This window comes from Vanderwaltozyma polyspora, genomic scaffold (genome assembly GCF_000150035.1).
Source record: "Vanderwaltozyma polyspora DSM 70294 KpolScaffold543 genomic scaffold, whole genome shotgun sequence".
Lineage (NCBI taxonomy): Eukaryota > Fungi > Ascomycota > Saccharomycetes > Saccharomycetales > Saccharomycetaceae > Vanderwaltozyma > Vanderwaltozyma polyspora.
Window position 1 is genome coordinate 71,759 of NW_001834680.1, and position 19,067 is coordinate 90,825.

Genomic DNA, 19,067 nt, shown 5'->3' on the forward strand with positions numbered 1-19,067 from the left:
TCACATGATCTTTTTGCAACATCATGTGACTGTGTCTCATATATCGGGAGATAGGAAGAAGAAGTAAAAAACCAATAGATAACAAACCGAACAATTCCATACTTCTTCCTGCTGTCTCTGCCTCTGTTTCAAAGCAAGCAACAACGACAACGACAACGACAATACCTTGCTTTTTATCGCTTAATAATAAACCCGAAATAATGCATTTCTATCTTCTGTGTCTCTTGTGTCTCTCTCGATCGCAACATCTCACCCAGCACGCTTTTGTGGGAACTTTTTCATTTACCTTTACAACAAACTCTCTGCCTGCCTGCCTGCCTGCCTGCCTGCCTACGCCCATCTGCTACCCTGCCTAGTCGTACCCTTCCCATGTTCAATCCTCCCTGAACACTGCAGCTCACTCTCCAGCACACCAAATCCCACACTATCATCTTCGAAACAGAGACTGCTTCGAAATGCCTTTCGCTCTACCGCATCGATCCTAATCAACAGACCACAGACCATAGACCATAGACCCATCGATAAACACCAACACTTCTTCTCTTTGTCCTGCATACTATATCCACTAACTTATTCCACTACCGTTCCTAACTTCACTACCTTTCATTGTAATCGAACTAAAACTAAACTATACCAAACTATACCAAACTATACCAAGCTATACTAAACTATACTGAAATTAAGTTAAATTAACCATCCATATTCAATTATTCCCTCGACATTCTTCTCTATACTAAGCTTCAATACCAGACACACATACCCATACACACATACATATACACGCTCTCTCTCTATCCATCTCTATCTCGAAAGCCTTTTTTTTTTTCAAATGTCTTGTCCTCTTGCAATATAACGTTATTTATAATTTAAAACCTGAACTTTTAACTGATTTTTAAATTCGATTCGATTTTGTTTTAATCTCTTTTTACTATATAAACCTTATGATAGATCCTGATCCTTCTACTTTCTCTCTTTTTTTTTGGCCTAATTCACATCCTCTCTTGTAATTAAGTGTTTTTATCATCTATATATTATTCTCCCTCCCCTCCCCCCGGTTATTCTGATAACAATACACAAAATATATAAAAAGTATTAAGGTTTTATTTATAACTTTATATTCATATATACAAACCCATCCCACACATACACTAGAATTCATCATGTCCGTCTGTTTAGGTGTTACTAAGACAATCGCAGTCTCTTCTTTAGGTTTATACGCTGGTTTGCTAACTACTACTACTCTAGTAACAGCTTCTGCCCCAATCGATTTGTTGTTACCAAGAACAAATGAAAACCCAATTGTAAACTATTTCAAATCCATCGTTTGTAGCGTTGGTAAGATTTCCACCGTTCTAAGTGGTTTGTCAACTATCTTCTTCGGTGCCAGTTACTTTGGTTCTCCATTGAGCTTGAGACATCCTTATTTGATCTATGGTATGGTCATTGCCCCAATCTCCGCTGCTTATCTATACGGTGCTTCTCTATTTGCTCACAGACACCCATCTGCTGATCAAGAAAAGAATAACTCTCCTTCTCCTGCTTTAGACGATTCAACTGTAGATTTAGGTAAGGACTTCAAACATCCAAAGATCACCCCAGGTGAAGCCGGTAAGTGTCCTTTCGGTAGCAAAACTTCTATTGAAGCTTCTTCTGAATCTTCAAGAAAGAACTGTAACGCTTCCATCGTTGCTCATTTATCCGTCGTTACTGTATTCACCATTTTAGGTTTTGTTCAATCCGTCGTTGGTTTATACGGTGAAGGTCACTTCGTATAATCGATTCCCGCCGCTTAACTCATCTCATCCCATCTCATCTCATCTCATCTTTTTCTTATCTCATCTCTTTCTTTCCAACTAGAGATTAGTGACTGAACTTGACAGATAAATTAAGATAACTTATAACAATAATTAACATCATCATAATGATTGATACATTTAAATATTAATTAAACCAATGCCCATATTTAAAAAAAATTATATATATATACATACTATTTATTTTTGAATGCTGTTTCTATTTCAATTAATTGACTGAACTTAAAATTGTAAATATAAGAGGTTGTTCTATTGATATTTGTCTATTTACATATTACCATCATACTCTATTTACGTTTTCATTTTTATTTACAAATTCTTGTGCATTTGAATCTACCTTTATGTTTTTTGATGTGTCACTTACGCAAACGAAAGTACCCTTTTAATATTTCTATAATCAATCATTTCGATGTTTTCAATAGTATGTACTATTATCTTATCATTATTATCATTAAATTCAAATATAAATTTCCCACTTATATTGACCTCATTAGCCGTACTTGTATTTCTTATATCCTCAATTTCATCTTCATAACTGTTATTACTATTATATGTCTTTTCACTAAAGATTTTTTCTAATATATTTTGTTTTAATAAGCTTTTCTTATTTAACTCTTCAGTATCGTATTTGCATCTCCCTTCATTGGGTAAACAACTATGCCATTTAATAATTAATTTATCATTATCAGTAACAAAATCGTTGCGATTACTATCAAGATTATCGTCATTTAAAATTGACTTTACTGACATGACATGGAAATGACAATTCTTATCTATAATAAATTTATTTAAAATCAATCGTATCATTTTCATACTAATATTGTATTTTTTTTTACCTTGAATAGAATATTCTTTAAATAGTAAATTATTTTGATCTACTGTCTTGACCCTTAATTTAATTTCGTTATCAATAAATTTATTGTTGAAATTTTTTTGTAAGAGGTTTGGAATTCCATCATCTTTCAAATATTCTGTAATCAATCCAAGATTTGCAATCTTGGATTGATTACTACAATACATTCTAACAATGCCAACCCCATGAAAAAGAGCATTCCTATAACTAATTATCCTTAGATTGACCATAGCTCTACTTCTATAGAAAAATACATGCACGATATATATATAAGCATGTAAATTAAATATTGGATCAGGTTTCCATTTTACAAACCCAAAGAATAAAAAATGTCAGATATAGATATATGTGTAAGCACGATCAGAAAACTGACGATTCTATAAACCCTTGTCACCCAAGCACACTTGCAAATGCCTTTAAAGAACAAATTCAGAGAAGACTTGTTAACCTGACAACTCAAATAGTCCAGGGAATTAAGTGTGTTAGCAACTACTCACCACAGATACAGATCCAGATCCAAACTACCAATTCACCCACAAACTAAAACTAAAAGTTAAAAAATGAACAGAGCTGCCTAAGGTTCAGATACTTGCCATCTTATAATATCTATCTTATGCTTCTTATATCTATAACTATAACTATAACTATATCCTCATCCCTATATTGGCCCCATTGCCTATTGCCCTTTGCCCATACTTAACGTACAAATTTCGAAACAGATCAGAAATTCTCCAAAATTTCGAAATTTCGACATTTCGGAAGAAAAAGAAACGCTACATTACGTCATGAATGACAACTTGTTACACGTTTCTTTTTACAAAGCGGATTTGGATTTTTTTTTCGAAAATTTGAAATTTCGAAATTTCGAAATTTTTGACAAAAATTAAAAGTTTTCGAGATTTTGACAAAATTTTTAAATTAAGACATCTTCATGATTGATATGTAGATTTAAGTTGATAAAATTGGGCATTGATTGAAGTTGAGGCTCTTGGAACGAGATATTTCAGGGTCTATTGAAAGATTGTACTGTATTGCATTGTATTGGATATTGAATTATTTCAGTAAAACTAAAAACAAAATAAAGTATAGTTTGTAACTCTTTGTTTTACGTCTTTCAAGATACTATTTTAGACTGAAGGTTTTATACTTTAAGTCTTATTTATATCTCTGTATTGAAAACTCCTGGTTCAAGGGGTATTGAATACTTGCCAAGAAGTTCTGGTCAATTAATATTTGTTTGTTTTTATTAATTCGACGTTGTTGTTGTTTTTCTAGTTTATACTGTACTTTAGTTAATTAGAATTCTTACTTTAGTGTACACGTATTTTAGCTTTACAAATTGAATTGAGCTTGAAAAAAAATTAGAATTAGAAATAGATCTAAGAATAATAATAATAAATAGCAGGAAATTTAGATTTTGCACTATCTAGTACCAGTCAGTCTCATAGCATAACAACAAAAGGTGAATATGGCTTCTCAATTTTTTCTAAAAACTTCTCAAGATGTTGAGTTATTCACAGGTTATCCTGAATTTAATCAATACAATAACGATAATTTAATTAAGGATTCCTCAATTATTTCATCGGTATTGTCTCCTTGTGGAAGATTCTTAGCCATTTCCACTTCAGATAAAGTCAAAGTATTCACTGGTGAAAGATTCGAAACTTTATTAACTATATTCAATATTAATAACGTTTATGATTTAAAATTCTCTCCTTCTGGAAATTTTTTGGGAACTTGGGAAAGAGCATCTATCAATGATCCAAATCATAAAAATGTCAAGATATGGTATTTAAACAAATTATTCAATAATGACAACGAAAACACGGAACCAGAATCACAACCAGAGTCTCCATCTTATGAATATCAATATAAATCACAGAATAGTTGGTTCCTACAATTTTCAAAATTAGATAATTATGCTCTGAAATTATTCGGTAAAGAATTAAGAATTGTTAAAATTGATTATAATTCAATCGAAATCGATTTCGAAAAGCCTTTTGCCAAATTATTACAGGAGTCCGATCAACAAATGTTCTCTACTTATTTGATTTCTCCTTCAGAACATCCAACTATTTGTACTTTTACTCCAGAAAAATCTGGCAAACCTGCACACTTAACCATTTGGCCAATAATGGAAGGTACCATTACTAAAAGAATCGCAACAAAAACTTTCTTTAAGGCGGACTCTTGTCAATTGAAATGGAATCAACTGGGTAACGCTGTATTATGTATAGCCACTACCGATTTTGATTCTTCAAATCAGTCATATTACGGTGAAAATACTTTATATTTATTGTCATTCCAAGGTGTCAATGGTTCTTTGGGTGGTAACTCAGTAAGAGTTCCTTTGAATAAAGAAGGTCCAATTCATGACGTCACTTGGTCTCCAACTTCAAGACAATTCGGTGTCATTTACGGTTTCATGCCAGCAACAATTACCTTTTTCGATTTAAGAGGTAACATTGTCCACTCGTTACCAGAACAACCAAAAAATACAATGATATTTTCTCCATCAGGAAGATATATCTTGATTGCTGGGTTCGGTAACTTACAAGGTGCAGTCGAAATATTGGATCGTCATGATAAATTTAAATGTATTACTAAATTTAATGCAGCAAATACATCAGTTTGTAAGTGGTCCCCAGGTGGTGAATTCATTATGACAGCAACTACTTCACCAAGATTAAGAGTCGATAATGGTGTTAAAATATGGCATGTTACAGGTAAATTGGTTTTCATTAAGGAATTCAAGGAATTATTGAAAATCGATTGGAGAGAAACTTGTAATTACAAAACTTTAACCATTGATGGTAAAGCAACGCATATCATTAAGGACTGGCAACCAATTTCAGAAACTCTGGCTGCTGAAGATCCTAAGATTACTAATAAATCTAATTTAAGCATACATTCTTGTGTTAATGAATACGAACTAAAATATCCTAACAAAAAGGAAGGTGCTAACGGTAACAGCTCTGCAACTAAGCCAGCCGGTGCTTATAAACCACCACATGCTAGAAGAGCAGAAGCTAATGGAACACGTAAAGTACCAGGAATGACCATCGTCAATGCTAAACAAAAAACTAATACCGTCCCAGGTATCCCAGGTATGGCTCCAAAAGAAAGTAAAACAGCTGCTAAGAACAGAAAAAAGAGAAATAATAAAACAAAGCAAGAGGATTCCGAAATTAAAGAAACTTCTGCTGAGCCAGGTACAGAAAACAAGGAGCCAGTTGCAAATAAAGAAACTTCTCCAGAGGAAAAGAAAATTAGATCTTTATTGAAGAAATTAAGAGCAATTGAAACTTTGAAACAAAGACAAGCTGTTGGCGATAAATTAGAAGACACCCAAGTTCTAAAGATCCAAACAGAAGATAAAGTCTTGAATGATTTAAAACTACTTGGTTGGAGTGAATGAGAAAACTTCATCGGGAATTAAATCCATTATTAATAATGTAATTTCTTTTCCTCAACATTGTCAAATGGGATAAACAGTTAAGGATTAATGTTTGTATCTATTTATATTCCACTAGAATAGTACATAGCACGATTATATAATAATGAATAGATAGATACGATATCTTACTTGTTAGCTTCATACTTGTGTAGATCAGTAGCAAAAGTATCATCAATATTTAAATATAAATGTTCAATGTTTGGAATTTTTGTTATTAATATCATTCACTAAAAATGAATTTTAGGAAATTGTTTTTGGTATATATTATGAAATTAAAAAATTGTACAAAGTTATATGAATAATATGGATAATAAAACTTCAATTATAAAAGTGAGAAATAAAACTTACTTGATTGTCAGATAATTAATCAACCTTAACAGATGAATAAATCTTCTTGACAAATAGCATGCTGCTAATGAAACCAATTGCACCTGTGACCACAGCACATAGAGCAGATATGATCAAAGAGTAACCAACATACAATACAATTGTAGTAAAGCCACCTAACTTGAATTTAGTAAAAATAATGGAATGCACAAAAATGTAAAAGGCACAACCAACACCACCAACAATAAAAGATCTCCATTGCCATCTCCAGTTCTCTAAATTCAACGAGTAATAAGTAATTAAAATGGTAACTAGGGTAGTGGTTAAGGTTAACAATAAGAATGAAACAAATAAGAATCCAAACATGTAGAAGATTTTATTGAACCACAAACTAGAGTAAATGAAGTACAATTCTACAGCAATAGAACCAAATGGGAAAAGACCGGCAATCAAAGTAGCTGGAACAGTTTTTAGGTACCATGGTTGGAATGGGATTTGTCTGGCAATTTCGTTTGTTTTGGTTGGATGTTCTCCCCAGTTACACTTCTTATTGGCAATTAAAGAACCTGCTAAAGATAATGGGATAGAGATAATGAACCATAGTACAATAACAAAAATTAATGCAGTTGGTGGAATTGTACCAGAAGAACGAGAAAATAGTAAGAAAAAGTTCAGACCTACAATAGAAATGAATAGTAAACCTGGAACAAGAATTGGAGTTAAAATCATATTAGCCTTCCAGTATGGACCGTTGAAAAACTTGTAAACACCCATTGACACATAAGAACCACAGAAACCAAACAATGCATATAGGATAAACATTGCCGATGGTAGCGAACCTCTGGAACTTGGTGACAGGATACCAATAGCAGCGAAGAAGATACTAACTGCAACCATTAAGAACAGTTGCGTACCTGAACCAACTAAGATAGAAAGTAGCATTGATTTATCAGGGATTCGGAACACATCACCATGACCCAATTTCCATCCTGAATCCTGTTGAAAAGTGTCATCTAAGTTGAATTCTTCGTAACGAGCAAAATCACTTTTTAAGGCACGCATTAATGAATGAATAACGACCATGGATAACAGTATGACAACTACAGAAAAATTAATCAGAGAAAACCATTGAATGGTTGGATCATAAACGTGTAAGTATTTATCCCATCTTGTAGCCCAAACAGTTTCAGAAGGAATGAATCTGACAGAATATGAAAATTGAACCTCATTATCTTCAGTTTCGAGTAAAATTAAACCACCGGATTTCTTGGTACAAATATCACCAGTACTTGATTTTGGATCGACAGTAACACCTACGACACGGTAGTTTCCTTCACCACGGTCATGGTACTCGACATTAATATCATAATGATTAAACAAAAATGGAATTTCTACATTGTGAACCATATTGTTAACATTCTTAGCTTCACGGGCTGGATTTTCAAGATTCAATTTTGAACTTGCCAAACCGCCAACAGCTTGTCTGACATGGACATTACCAAGTGGGAAACCAGTTCCATAAAAATCGGATTTTGTTTTAACATCGTGAAGTTTTCTAGCAGCTGGTAACCCATCAATTAACCAATTTTGGAAGAACCCATTCTTGATCAATTTGTTGATGAATTTTGCATCATCAGCTGGGATTGTGACCTTACATAAAGAAGTACATTCTTGGTTTTCTAACATTTTAATGCTGAATGGGGAGTTATAGATTCTATCACCAAACAAAATGGAACCTAAAGATTCAGGCTGTTTTTCAACATGTTCAGGTTTACAAAAATGCAATTTTGGAAAGTAATAATCAAAGGAATATAAAAAGTGTTCCTTGTTACCTTTGATGTCATTACCTTGGTCATCCTTATGTTGGAAATTTAATGATGGGGTTAAATGGTTAACCAATAATGGAATTTCATCACCTTTCCCATAAGTAGTTGGTGCTACACCAGGCAAATAAAATGCACTTGTCAATGCCAAATAAACAGAAAGTAAACAAAATATAGTCTTCATCATCATAAAGATTAATACTATAAAAAAAAAACTTCACAGAAGAACGAAATAAAAAATTTGGTTAAAAAAGAGGAAAAGGTCCACCTAAAGTCCACGAAACTCACAATATATCTTCCAAAAATATAATACCGTCAATAACTTTTTTTCAATTGAACAGGAATAGTGTCTTTATTGTTCTTTTTTCCTTCTAGTAATACGTTATCTAGTCCTCACTTAGATCGTGGTTGAAGTATTATTTTGTCTTTGCTCCACCTAAAAATAAAATTTCTTGGATGGAAAAAAATAGAACAAACAGTGAAACACTTATAAGAAACAGCTTCAGATGACAAATATATTCATCAAAGTATAATTATCTGCAACCTTCATAAACAAACTCTGGATTAACTACTGTTATAACCATCTAGTTCTTGTTATATTACGTTATTTTTTCATATCAATATATATTTTCTTGCTACGGTAGCCATTTCCTCATAATAAGAAAAATAACGTGTGCAAAAGAGACCAAAAGGTGATGAGATTTCAAATGATAAAAATGGCGAACAGTATAAATCTTTGAAGAATCTGGATGATTACGATGGTTTATCATGAAGGTTTATTTGAGAATGGAATACCGATTCCCCTGTTTAGAATAGCTTTTCTTGTAAATGTCCATCCATTTATTTTTGGAAATGAATTTTTTGATGTGGCATCAATTGATAAAATTAATCAAATCCAATTTTGATAACCAAATCTCTTTTTTGTAGTCCAATCGGTACCATGTTCATAGTATTCTTCTCTTGATATTCTTGCCTTTTTGTAGATATCGGTATTTTGTGCAAATTGTGACATTGATTTCCAACCTTGTAATTCACAATCTTTTTCTGGAATATAAATATTACAGACCCAGTCGGTAGGTAATTGACGTTGTAATTCTGTTGCCAATCTAGAGCCGAAGTTAGGCATGTTGAAATTACCACCTACACATACGATATTATTCACTAACAATGGTCTGATGGTTTCTGGAACAATAGATAAACTTTCCAAGATGGTTTCGACAATACCAGGTTTCAACAACTTGGCCATCTCCGGATGGAAGATGGTTTCAGGTACAGAGAATAATTCATCTGTCAATGTAATAACTTGAGAATTTTCTGGTAACTGACTATTACTTTTCTTATCCTTGACATAACCAATAAAACTAGTTTGGAAATCTGGTAGAACATAATCAACAGAATATCGATCTTTATTCTTAAAACTATCCATATAGGAAGTCGGACTCATAAACAAACATTTTTCCTTGATATTATTAACAAGAATTGTTTCATCAGTAACATCATAATGTCTGTATGATATTGTTTCTTTGAATAGCCCATTTAAAAATCTACCACCCATCTCCATCTTCTTAACTGCTTTGTAGTAAGGCACCCCTTTGATAATAGGAATAATCCATGTACAATTGAACCCAGAATCGATGACTAAGTTGAAATCACTATATGGATTCTTAATATTTTGCGAATCCATATTAGAAATTAAATCTCCCATTACATCATCACCTTTACCACATATCATCTTCATATTGTCTTGTAAATTCAAAAACGGTACAAAACCTGCCACAGGAGACTTGAAGAGACTCTCAAATTCATACTCTTCAAACATCACTTGGTCCATATTTGCACTTAACTCTGGTAATGTCATACAAGTTTCACTTACAACCAAATGATGGCCTTTAGTCTCTTTTAAATTAAAATTTGGAAACTCATCTGGATTGAAGAAACAGTAGTCCCAAACGGTACCTTCCAACTCCCACGAAACCAACTGGCCTAACTCATGGGGTCTTCTTATGGTCACTGAAGATATATCCTTAATATTATTCATCTGATTTGAAAGATACCATGCACCATATTTATCCTTGGCTAAGGCATTTAAAGCTCTATTAGGAACTTTAGCATCGGAATATCCAAACTTAACCTCGTAAGAACCATTATCAATAACAATTGGATTCTGTTCCATAATATAAATACCCCCGTTAACTACTCTTGGATCCAAAATGTTATCCTGACCAATATGTCGAACATTTATTATTATTCTATAGTAGATGTCCCATTCTTATTATATCACATCGACTTTAATTTATATATTCATCATCGCGAATAATTAATTAACAAAGTATATAACAACAACTACAACAAAAGAAGGCAATTAAAGATAACTTTACAATAGGAAAGTGGATCAATATATGGGGCAGTGAGGTCTATTGGTTATCTATTAGTTTGATTTATATTCGAATTGTGGGAGTTTAGCTTTCTTATAGTTCTATATCTGGTCAAATATATCAGGGAATAAATCTTTTCTAATATACTGAGAACTATAATTGTAGTCAGAATAGGATTGAAATGTCGATTTTAGAGAACTTACAGAGACGATTGATTGATGCAGGTTTGCTACCGAAATTTTTGGCAGCATTGCCTAAACTTTCGATGCTATTGGTTAGTGTTAGTGTAATGCTGATGCTATATTTACCAATGGATGGACAGTTTAGACGTACCTATATATCAGAAAATGCTTTAATGCCTTCTCAAGCTTACAGTTATTTTAGAGAAACAGAATGGAATATTCTAAGAGGTTATCGTAAAGAGATTGAAGTATTGAGCTCTCATTCCTCAATTGAGAGAAATGCGATTATGTCTTCCTGGTTAGAAGAATTTGGTTTGAAAACTTCCGTTTATAAGAATCAAGAATACGGTGATTCCCTTTATGGGGTGTTCAATGCACCAAGAGGTGATGGTACTGAGTCAATGGTTCTAGCAGTTCCTTGGTATAATGCTGAAGATGAATTTAATGTCAGTGGAGCTGCATTGGGTGTTTCATTGGCAAGATTTCTTTCACGTTGGCCCGTTTGGTCAAAGAATATTATTGTTGTATTTAGTGAAAACCCAAGGGAAGCCTTAAGATCTTGGGTAGAAGCATATCATACATCTTTGGATTTAACTGGTGGTTCGATTGAAGCAGCTGTTGTATTGGATTATCCTGGTGTAAGTGATTATTTTGAATATATAGAAGTCCATTATAACGGTTATAATGGTGTTTTGCCGAACCTGGATCTAGTTAATATCGCTATATCAATTGCTGAGCATGAAGGTTTGAAAGTAAGTTTACATGGTTTGACTCCTGATGAAATGGGTAATGGTGATTACTGGTCAAGATTAAAAATGATCTCGTTAGGTACCAAGAATTTGGCCCTAACCGGTGTAAGAGAAGTATATGGTAATGAAGCATTTAGTGGTTGGAGAATACAAGCGCTTACATTAAAGGCTCGTGGTGATACTAATCATGATGTTACAACTTTCGGTCGTGTAGCGGAAGCAATGTTCAGATCTATTAACAATCTATTGGAAAAGTTTCATCAATCTTTCTTTTTCTACTTCTTGTTGGCACCAAGATATTTTGTCTCCATTGGTAGTTATTTACCAGCAGCAGTTGTCCTATCAATTTCATTTGCCGTAGCTTCCATCGATTCTTTTGTTAATAACCAATATGTCTCCATGGTAGATTCTTCCTATTATAACCTATTATCATTTATTTTTTGGGCTGTTTCAGTAATTGTCTGTTTCTTCTTAGGAAATAGTTTTACTTATTATCCTCAACCATTATTATTATTACTAGGTAATGTTGTTATTTCAACTATTCCATTAGCAGCACCAAAAAATTTAAGTATTTCTGAACCACTAGCATACAGATTAAAGACAATTTCATTCATGTACCTAAGTCTGGTTATGACATCATTGCTAGTGGTAAATTTCCCATTGGCATTCGGAATGGGCTTATTTGCATACCCTATGACATTAGTGATGCTTAATAATACAGATAATTTAAGATTAAAAACAAGAAATAGTATTCTTCTAGCAATTTCAAACCCTTTCATAGCATTTTGGTTATTTATCACCATAGTGGAATCAAAATTAGATGGTATAGAAGCAATATACGGTTTAGTAGATGCCTGGAATAAGCTAGGATCTTGGACTTGGTTCATTTTCTGCATCGGTTGGTTTCCATCCTGGATATTAGTCGCGATTTCAGCATTAAAAGTAGAACAAGTACAAACAGAACCAAACTCTAAAAAGCATTTATAATGACAAATATAGATCATATTATATGTACTATTCATGTGTAGATATCTATAAATATCTTAGACTTAGTTTCACAGCAACCTTGTTTGTTGCTTGTTTAGATATTACAATGACGTAGCTACAACTTCAGTCACGTGATGCTCTTTTAACCTTCAAATAGAATTTCACTTTATCATAATATCAATTTAAGTATAAAGTATATCAACCAACCTTTGTTTAGTATTGATTGAAAGGTAGAACCTGTTAATAATTGGTGATATCTTTTATTTAATTTGAACAACCTAATTGCAATTGGTGTGAATTAATTTGTGGTTTATTTTAAATTGATTCCCGGTCGTATATTAATAATAGTTAGACCATTTTGTTTGATTAGTGATCGAAAAGTTTTGATGGTGGAATCTATTATAATCGATGAGGATAGATCAATTTCCGTTCCAAGCAGCAATCAAGTTATTGACGACACCTTAGCGCCAATAAGTGAATTCAAAGAGGTCAACAGATATGGGAAAGTTGTTTTTGATTATCCTAAAGTTGGGGCTACTTTATATGAGTATATAGATTCAAGCTATAGTGTACCGTTTCTGGAGTTTGGGAGAGGTGCTGCAAAAGAATATTTGGATTCAATTATTGGTACGTTATCTCAAACAGTTTATGAATTGATCAGAGATGACCTTTTAGATGTCGATACATTATCCGAAAAGACTAGATGGAGTCGGATTAATGCTAATGCAAAGTGTTTATATTTGAAAAGGCGATATAAATTAACAAAAAAAGGAACTGTTATTGATCTTACTAGAGAAAATAAAATAGTCTATGAGCCTGATCTAAGATATGACTATATCATTAGCACACATATCTTGAATCGTCACTTGGGATACCAGGGAATACATAAAAGACTTAAAGCTATTTACTCAAATTTAAGCAGAGATTACATAAAAATGGTACTTGACTTTTGTTCCCATTGTAATCCTGATAAGGTAATTCCAAATTTGGAGAAGACAGTTCATATGAATATTTACGAAAAATATCTACCATTAGAAAGAGTTCAATTGGATATATTTGAGCCATTTGAGAACGAAAAGATACAGAATAGATACTCCCATATCATTTATATTAGAGATTATAGATCTCGATTTGTATGGATATATCCACTAAAAAATACAAAATTTAAAACGTTAGCATCAGAAATAGGAATGCTGTTATTAGATTTGCCGCGTATTCCTATATACATTGATACAACAACAATTGAGAGAAGAGATATGTTAGCCATATGTAAACGTATAGCTGAAAAGTATGAAATTTCACTAGGGATTGGTACTATTGAACCATCTAGTTTCTATAGCATTGGTCTTTCAAGGCTAAAATGTTTATTAAATGAAAATAAAGACAAATGTTTGAAAGACTGGAATATGTGTCTAAAGCTTGGATCATATTATTATAATAAAAAAAGTATTACGACCGCAAGAGGCGTTCCAAGTGAGTTGTTCTTAGATGAAATGGAATGCTCGGCAACAACATTTGAATCGAAACGAACTGAAATAATTAATAGTTTGCCTATTCAAAACAGTTACAAAACGTCAACCAATAAGGGTTTGGTTTATGCTCAAGATGAAATTTTAACCACAAGCAAGAATAAATCTAGCAATATGGAAAATGGAGATGACACATTTTTAGAATATGATGATACCTTCATTGAAGGAAGTACAAACTTTGAGTAATGATATTACAATTGGGAAGGGAGGGTTGTTGGTCCTGTGAGTTGCAAATTTTGAATATTTATTTTTATTTTTTTTTTTTTTTTTTTGAATTATGTTCAAAATGTGTTAAAAATTTTATAGAGGATCTAACAGAACATTTTTTATGTATGTTAAAGGGACATGCAGTGTAATTTAATCCATAAAAGGTCTATTTAACTCTTTTAATAATATCTAGTTGTGTTATTTTATTTAATCTAATGCACGGACAAAATAATATTATTTTTTGATGTAAAACAAAGAAGTGCAATGCAATGCTACTAAATGCGATTCTAAGAATCCTAACTAAATCTCTCATAAAATTGTTGGTGGAATTCTCTCCATCTTTCTATCCATTCAGTTCCAGGGACTAAAAAGGTAGTTCTCAAGTGATAAGTACCTGGATCTTGACCAAATCCAGATCCCGGTACAGTACATATACCAGTTGCATCTAGAAGTTCCCTACAATAGTATTCATCTGGTGGTATTTCTAATTGTAAGGCTTTCTCTATAGCTTTATCTGGCAATATTAATTTTGGGAAAAGGTACATAGCACCCTGTGGTCTTTGGCATTCTACACCTTCTAATGATGTGAATAATCCGTATAATCTATCTGCTCTAAACATTAAATCTTGTTTTATTTTATTTCTTTCTTCTTGATCCAACTTGTAAGAAGCATCACCAGGCTGAGGTGGACATGTTACTAAATCCATTAATGCTTGGCCTGTAACAACGGAACAAATAGATATGGAGGCTAATTTCAACACGATAGCGATAACTTCATCTTTGAACCCTATTAATTCCATGTAACCACCTCTTTGACCACATTCCCCGATAAAACCCTTTGATGTTGAATGTAGAGAGGCTAACTGTACATTATCATAGGTACCAGGGAATTCTGATTGCAAATTTAATAAAACTTTTCTCATTGAATGGAATTCAAAACCTGGGAATATATTTTCTTGGTAAACTTCATCTGCAATAATAGCTATACCATATTTAGCCGATATTCTGATAATATCAGCTAAGTCTGATTCTGATAAAATAGCACCAGTTGGATTTCCAGGGTTAATTATAACGATTGCAACTGGTTTAACACCGTTTGCCATTGATTCCTTTATATTAATTTCAATTTCTTTTGTATTTGTGGACCAACTAGTATGTTCTTTTAGATAATAAGGGATTGCAGTTGAATTACTTAAAGTCAAAGTAGCTGTATACAAAGGATATTGTGGGATAGGGATTAAAACACCAAATTCAGGACCACTGCATAATATTGATAATAAATAGTGTACTGCTGAAGAAGCACCACCAGTTAAAAAAATATCATTTGGGCTTGCCAACTGTTTACAACCATCTCTTTTATTGATAAAATCTGCAACAGTTTGTCTAAATCCTAATACACCTTGTGAAGCAGAGTAGGCACCCACAGATCCACCGATTGAATCTAACATTTTTCTCGCACGTTCAATAACATCTCTTTGGTAAACACCCAATTGGACAAGTTTTTCTAATAATTCAGGATCATTCAGTATATTTGGATACTCTAAGATGGATAGTACTTGTCTTATAAAAGTCAAAGGTTTTTGGCCCACTTGCTGTGGATTTCCAATATTAGCAGTAATGATCTTATCGAATGGTAAAGAGCCTGGATCATTTATAATTTGAGCATGTAACTGTTCAGCCCTCATTGGGATAGAGCCTCTCACGGCGTAATCAGCATGTACAGCATGTTGGTTCAGATCATTTACTGATAATTTTTCAGCAGGAACAAAAGACATTGTCAAAAGCTTAACTCTTAGAATAGGTTTGCTTTAGCTGGTTTATAACTTGTTATTTCTGCAGATCTACGTGATAAAAGCAATACTAACTAAATCGTCCTGTATGCATATATGTAAATATATATAAATAAATATATATATTCTACTGGTGTGAATAAATTGCTCATCGGTGAGTGTTACCAAACGAAATTCCAATTTTCATTCCATTAAAAAATGAAAAATTGTTAAACAAGATAAGAAAAAAAAAGAGAGTTCTATTTCAGTTATGTCATCGGTCAATCCAGAGTGGATGTTTACTAAGAGCAGACAGACAAATTCTGGGATCCAGTCCCAACTAGAATATTATAACTCCCAACCGTTCTGAGCTGAGCTGAGCTGAGCTGAACAGTCACGTCCCATGACCTCCAACGCAGAAGCGCAGTGTAGTACGAATGAGAAAGGGAGAAGGGGAAAAAAAAAGACCAGGAGAGAAAAAAAAAACAAGAGTGAGTGAACACCAACAACGATAGTAATAAAACTAAGATAATACCAGAGACCAAACCAAACCAAACAAACCAATAATAAAATGAAATGAAATAAAATGAATTACAAAAAATCCTTTAAGTTCCCCAATTTCTAAAAACAATTAAAGGGTTGGTGATAATATTTTTGTGCTAGTGGCTGTAGATTAAAATTAGAGATGTTAGTTTGTGTGTTTGTTTTTTCCCTGAGAAGAAAGAGCTTAACTCAGCTCAGCTCATCTCATCTCAGCTCATCTCTCCAGAAATTAGGGGTACACACTTGTATTTATGGCAGTGGCAATAGTAGTAACCGACAAGAGATATATACCTAGTGCGTATAGACCACACATCTCTTTGTCTGTGGTGGTGTGTCCTCTTGTCGCTAACCAGAAATATGGACAGTGGGTTGGTTTTTCCCTTTGTGTGGAAATTGTGGTCGGCCATTAAAGTCCGGTCACGTGTTTCGGACGTGTATATGCGACTGGATCGGAGTTGTGTTTGTGTGTTTTTATATGTGCTAGCGATGCGATATGAGAACGGAACGGAACGAAACGAGACACACTAATGCTACATCCACACATTACACTATAATAGGGGAACTCTACACTGAGAGATTCTGTACAAGTAACTGAATACGATTTGGGAAGACGACAGACTAGCAATTGCTCTACCATAATATTGTCCCCATATTACGCTTTAACTTTTAACTTCGAACCATACTGGATAGATAGATAGATAGATAGATATGTATGTTCGAAACATGAATCGAGCAACTTATAGTGGTGACAGTAATGATTAATGATTGATGATTGATGGTGATGACAATAACAATAACAATAATGGTATTTCAAGGAATATCTCATTCATTAATTGCAATTGTACTAAGCACTGGCATATGACTGTTTGTCTCTCTGTCTATCCCTACCATGCCAATTTTTCAGATGAAAATTAGCTAATGAATGGATGGATACTTTTTTCAAATCATTTCGAATGGACTTTGAAGTTATCTATCAATCTATCATCCATCTATAGGATTTAAAAATTGCACATCACTCTTATCTTGTCCTTGATCTAATTGCAACTGTTTCGATCTTATTATAATGTAGTTCATATGAACTATACCATTATGTATAACTCAGTCTGATATTTTTTTATTCAGTTTAACTTTTAACTTTTAGCTTTAAAATAAATTCAGGTATGAGTGATACTGATGGGAGTTCTGAAGATAGAGACTACTATGAAATTTTAGGTGTTGCTGAAGATGCTACCCACGAAGAAATTAAAAAAACTTATAGGAAATTGGCATTGCAATACCATCCTGATAAGTCAATCGATGAGGGACAGAAATTAATCAATGAAATCAAATTCAAAGATATTACTGCTGCGTACCAAACTTTAAGTGACGAAGATAAAAGAAATGAATACGACAATAAGAAGAATTTTGAACCTTATTTCGAATCAGATTTTGCAAATAATCATGATGGAAACTATAATAGCCGTTATAGATCAAGATCAAAAGATATTAAAGTAGAGTTATCATTGAAAACAAGTGAACTTTACAATGGTAAAACGATAAAATTTAATAATAGTAGAAATAGAATTTGTAAGACTTGTAATGGTCTAGGTTGGAGAACTAAAAAAGATGGAAAGCCTTATGTACCTCCAGAAATTGAATGTCAAAAATGTAATGGTCAAGGTTATAAAAATATGAAAGTTCAGTTAGCTCCAGGCTTCTATACTACTCAAAATGTTTTATGTTCCTATTGTAAAGGTAATGGGAAATATTATAAGAAACCAAATTCACCAAAAAATTTTTGTAAAGATTGTAATGGTAAATGTTTGATTAAAATAGATGATCCAATTGTGGTTTCGATACCGAGAGGTTCTTCAAATGGTGATAATATTATATTAAAAGGTGAAGCTGATGAAGAATTGGGTAAAAAAAATGCAGGTGATTTAATCTTTGAAATTAATGAAATCATCGATTCAAACAATGATTTGGAAAGATATGGTAACCATTTGATTAACCATACTCATATATCCTTGGCAGAAGCAATTACAGGCTTTGAAAACAAATTTATTGTTAAAACTTTCGATGATAGAGATCTGTATTTGTCTACACCAAAGGGTAAAGTAATACGCCCAGGTGATATTTTGGAAGTTAAAAATGAAGGATGGCCAATGGATAAATATGGTGCATCATTTGGTAATCTATATGTAATTTTAGAGATCGAATTTCCACCAGATAATTGGATTAATGAAAAAAATGATATTATTAAAATACGAAACATTTTACCAAATGAAAAGACTAAACGTAATAATATCGTTGATCCCATTAATTCGGAGTATATTTCAACATTTGAAATTGTTAAATCACTACCTCAAGAAGAAGGAGAAGAGCAAACCGAACATGATACAAATCCTTCTTGTGCACAAATGTAATTATGTATGCATTACCTGTAAATATTAAATTACTTAGATTTATATAT

The 19,067-nt window shown here is 32.8% G+C and overlaps 9 protein-coding genes across 9 annotated transcripts; 5 read left to right on the plus strand and 4 right to left on the minus strand.

The window, feature by feature from the left end:
• Nucleotides 1-1,160: 1,160 nt before the first annotated feature.
• Kpol_543p32 (uncharacterized protein) lies at nucleotides 1,161-1,775 on the plus strand (the record flags this gene model as incomplete). Its single annotated transcript, XM_001646010.1, has 1 exon — nucleotides 1,161-1,775. The coding sequence occupies one exon, from the start codon at nucleotides 1,161-1,163 to the stop codon at nucleotides 1,773-1,775; it is 615 nt and encodes a 204-aa protein (XP_001646060.1).
• Nucleotides 1,776-2,174: 399 nt separating this feature from the next.
• MCO32 (Mco32p) lies at nucleotides 2,175-2,897 on the minus strand (the record flags this gene model as incomplete). The annotated part of the gene is made up of 1 exon (XM_001646011.1): nucleotides 2,175-2,897. One exon carries the CDS (start codon nucleotides 2,895-2,897, stop codon nucleotides 2,175-2,177), a length of 723 nt encoding a protein of 240 aa, XP_001646061.1.
• A 1,238-nt stretch (nucleotides 2,898-4,135) lies between these two features.
• On the plus strand, nucleotides 4,136-6,085 carry Kpol_543p34 (translation initiation factor 2A; the record flags this gene model as incomplete). Its single annotated transcript, XM_001646012.1, has 1 exon — nucleotides 4,136-6,085. The coding sequence occupies one exon, from the start codon at nucleotides 4,136-4,138 to the stop codon at nucleotides 6,083-6,085; it is 1,950 nt and encodes a 649-aa protein (XP_001646062.1).
• Nucleotides 6,086-6,487: 402 nt separating this feature from the next.
• On the minus strand, nucleotides 6,488-8,464 carry EMP70 (Emp70p; the record flags this gene model as incomplete). The annotated part of the gene is made up of 1 exon (XM_001646013.1): nucleotides 6,488-8,464. The coding sequence occupies one exon, from the start codon at nucleotides 8,462-8,464 to the stop codon at nucleotides 6,488-6,490; it is 1,977 nt and encodes a 658-aa protein (XP_001646063.1).
• Nucleotides 8,465-9,163: 699 nt separating this feature from the next.
• Nucleotides 9,164-10,447, minus strand: ARP6 (Arp6p; the record flags this gene model as incomplete). The annotated part of the gene is made up of 1 exon (XM_001646014.1): nucleotides 9,164-10,447. One exon carries the CDS (start codon nucleotides 10,445-10,447, stop codon nucleotides 9,164-9,166), a length of 1,284 nt encoding a protein of 427 aa, XP_001646064.1.
• Nucleotides 10,448-10,830: 383 nt separating this feature from the next.
• GAA1 (GPI-anchor transamidase subunit GAA1) lies at nucleotides 10,831-12,567 on the plus strand (the record flags this gene model as incomplete). The annotated part of the gene is made up of 1 exon (XM_001646015.1): nucleotides 10,831-12,567. One exon carries the CDS (start codon nucleotides 10,831-10,833, stop codon nucleotides 12,565-12,567), a length of 1,737 nt encoding a protein of 578 aa, XP_001646065.1.
• Nucleotides 12,568-12,953: 386 nt separating this feature from the next.
• Kpol_543p38 (uncharacterized protein) lies at nucleotides 12,954-14,282 on the plus strand (the record flags this gene model as incomplete). The annotated part of the gene is made up of 1 exon (XM_001646016.1): nucleotides 12,954-14,282. One exon carries the CDS (start codon nucleotides 12,954-12,956, stop codon nucleotides 14,280-14,282), a length of 1,329 nt encoding a protein of 442 aa, XP_001646066.1.
• Nucleotides 14,283-14,599: 317 nt separating this feature from the next.
• On the minus strand, nucleotides 14,600-16,078 carry Kpol_543p39 (uncharacterized protein; the record flags this gene model as incomplete). The annotated part of the gene is made up of 1 exon (XM_001646017.1): nucleotides 14,600-16,078. The coding sequence occupies one exon, from the start codon at nucleotides 16,076-16,078 to the stop codon at nucleotides 14,600-14,602; it is 1,479 nt and encodes a 492-aa protein (XP_001646067.1).
• Nucleotides 16,079-17,775: 1,697 nt separating this feature from the next.
• On the plus strand, nucleotides 17,776-19,020 carry XDJ1 (Xdj1p; the record flags this gene model as incomplete). Its single annotated transcript, XM_001646018.1, has 1 exon — nucleotides 17,776-19,020. The coding sequence occupies one exon, from the start codon at nucleotides 17,776-17,778 to the stop codon at nucleotides 19,018-19,020; it is 1,245 nt and encodes a 414-aa protein (XP_001646068.1).
• Between the last annotated feature and the right edge of the window lie 47 nt (nucleotides 19,021-19,067).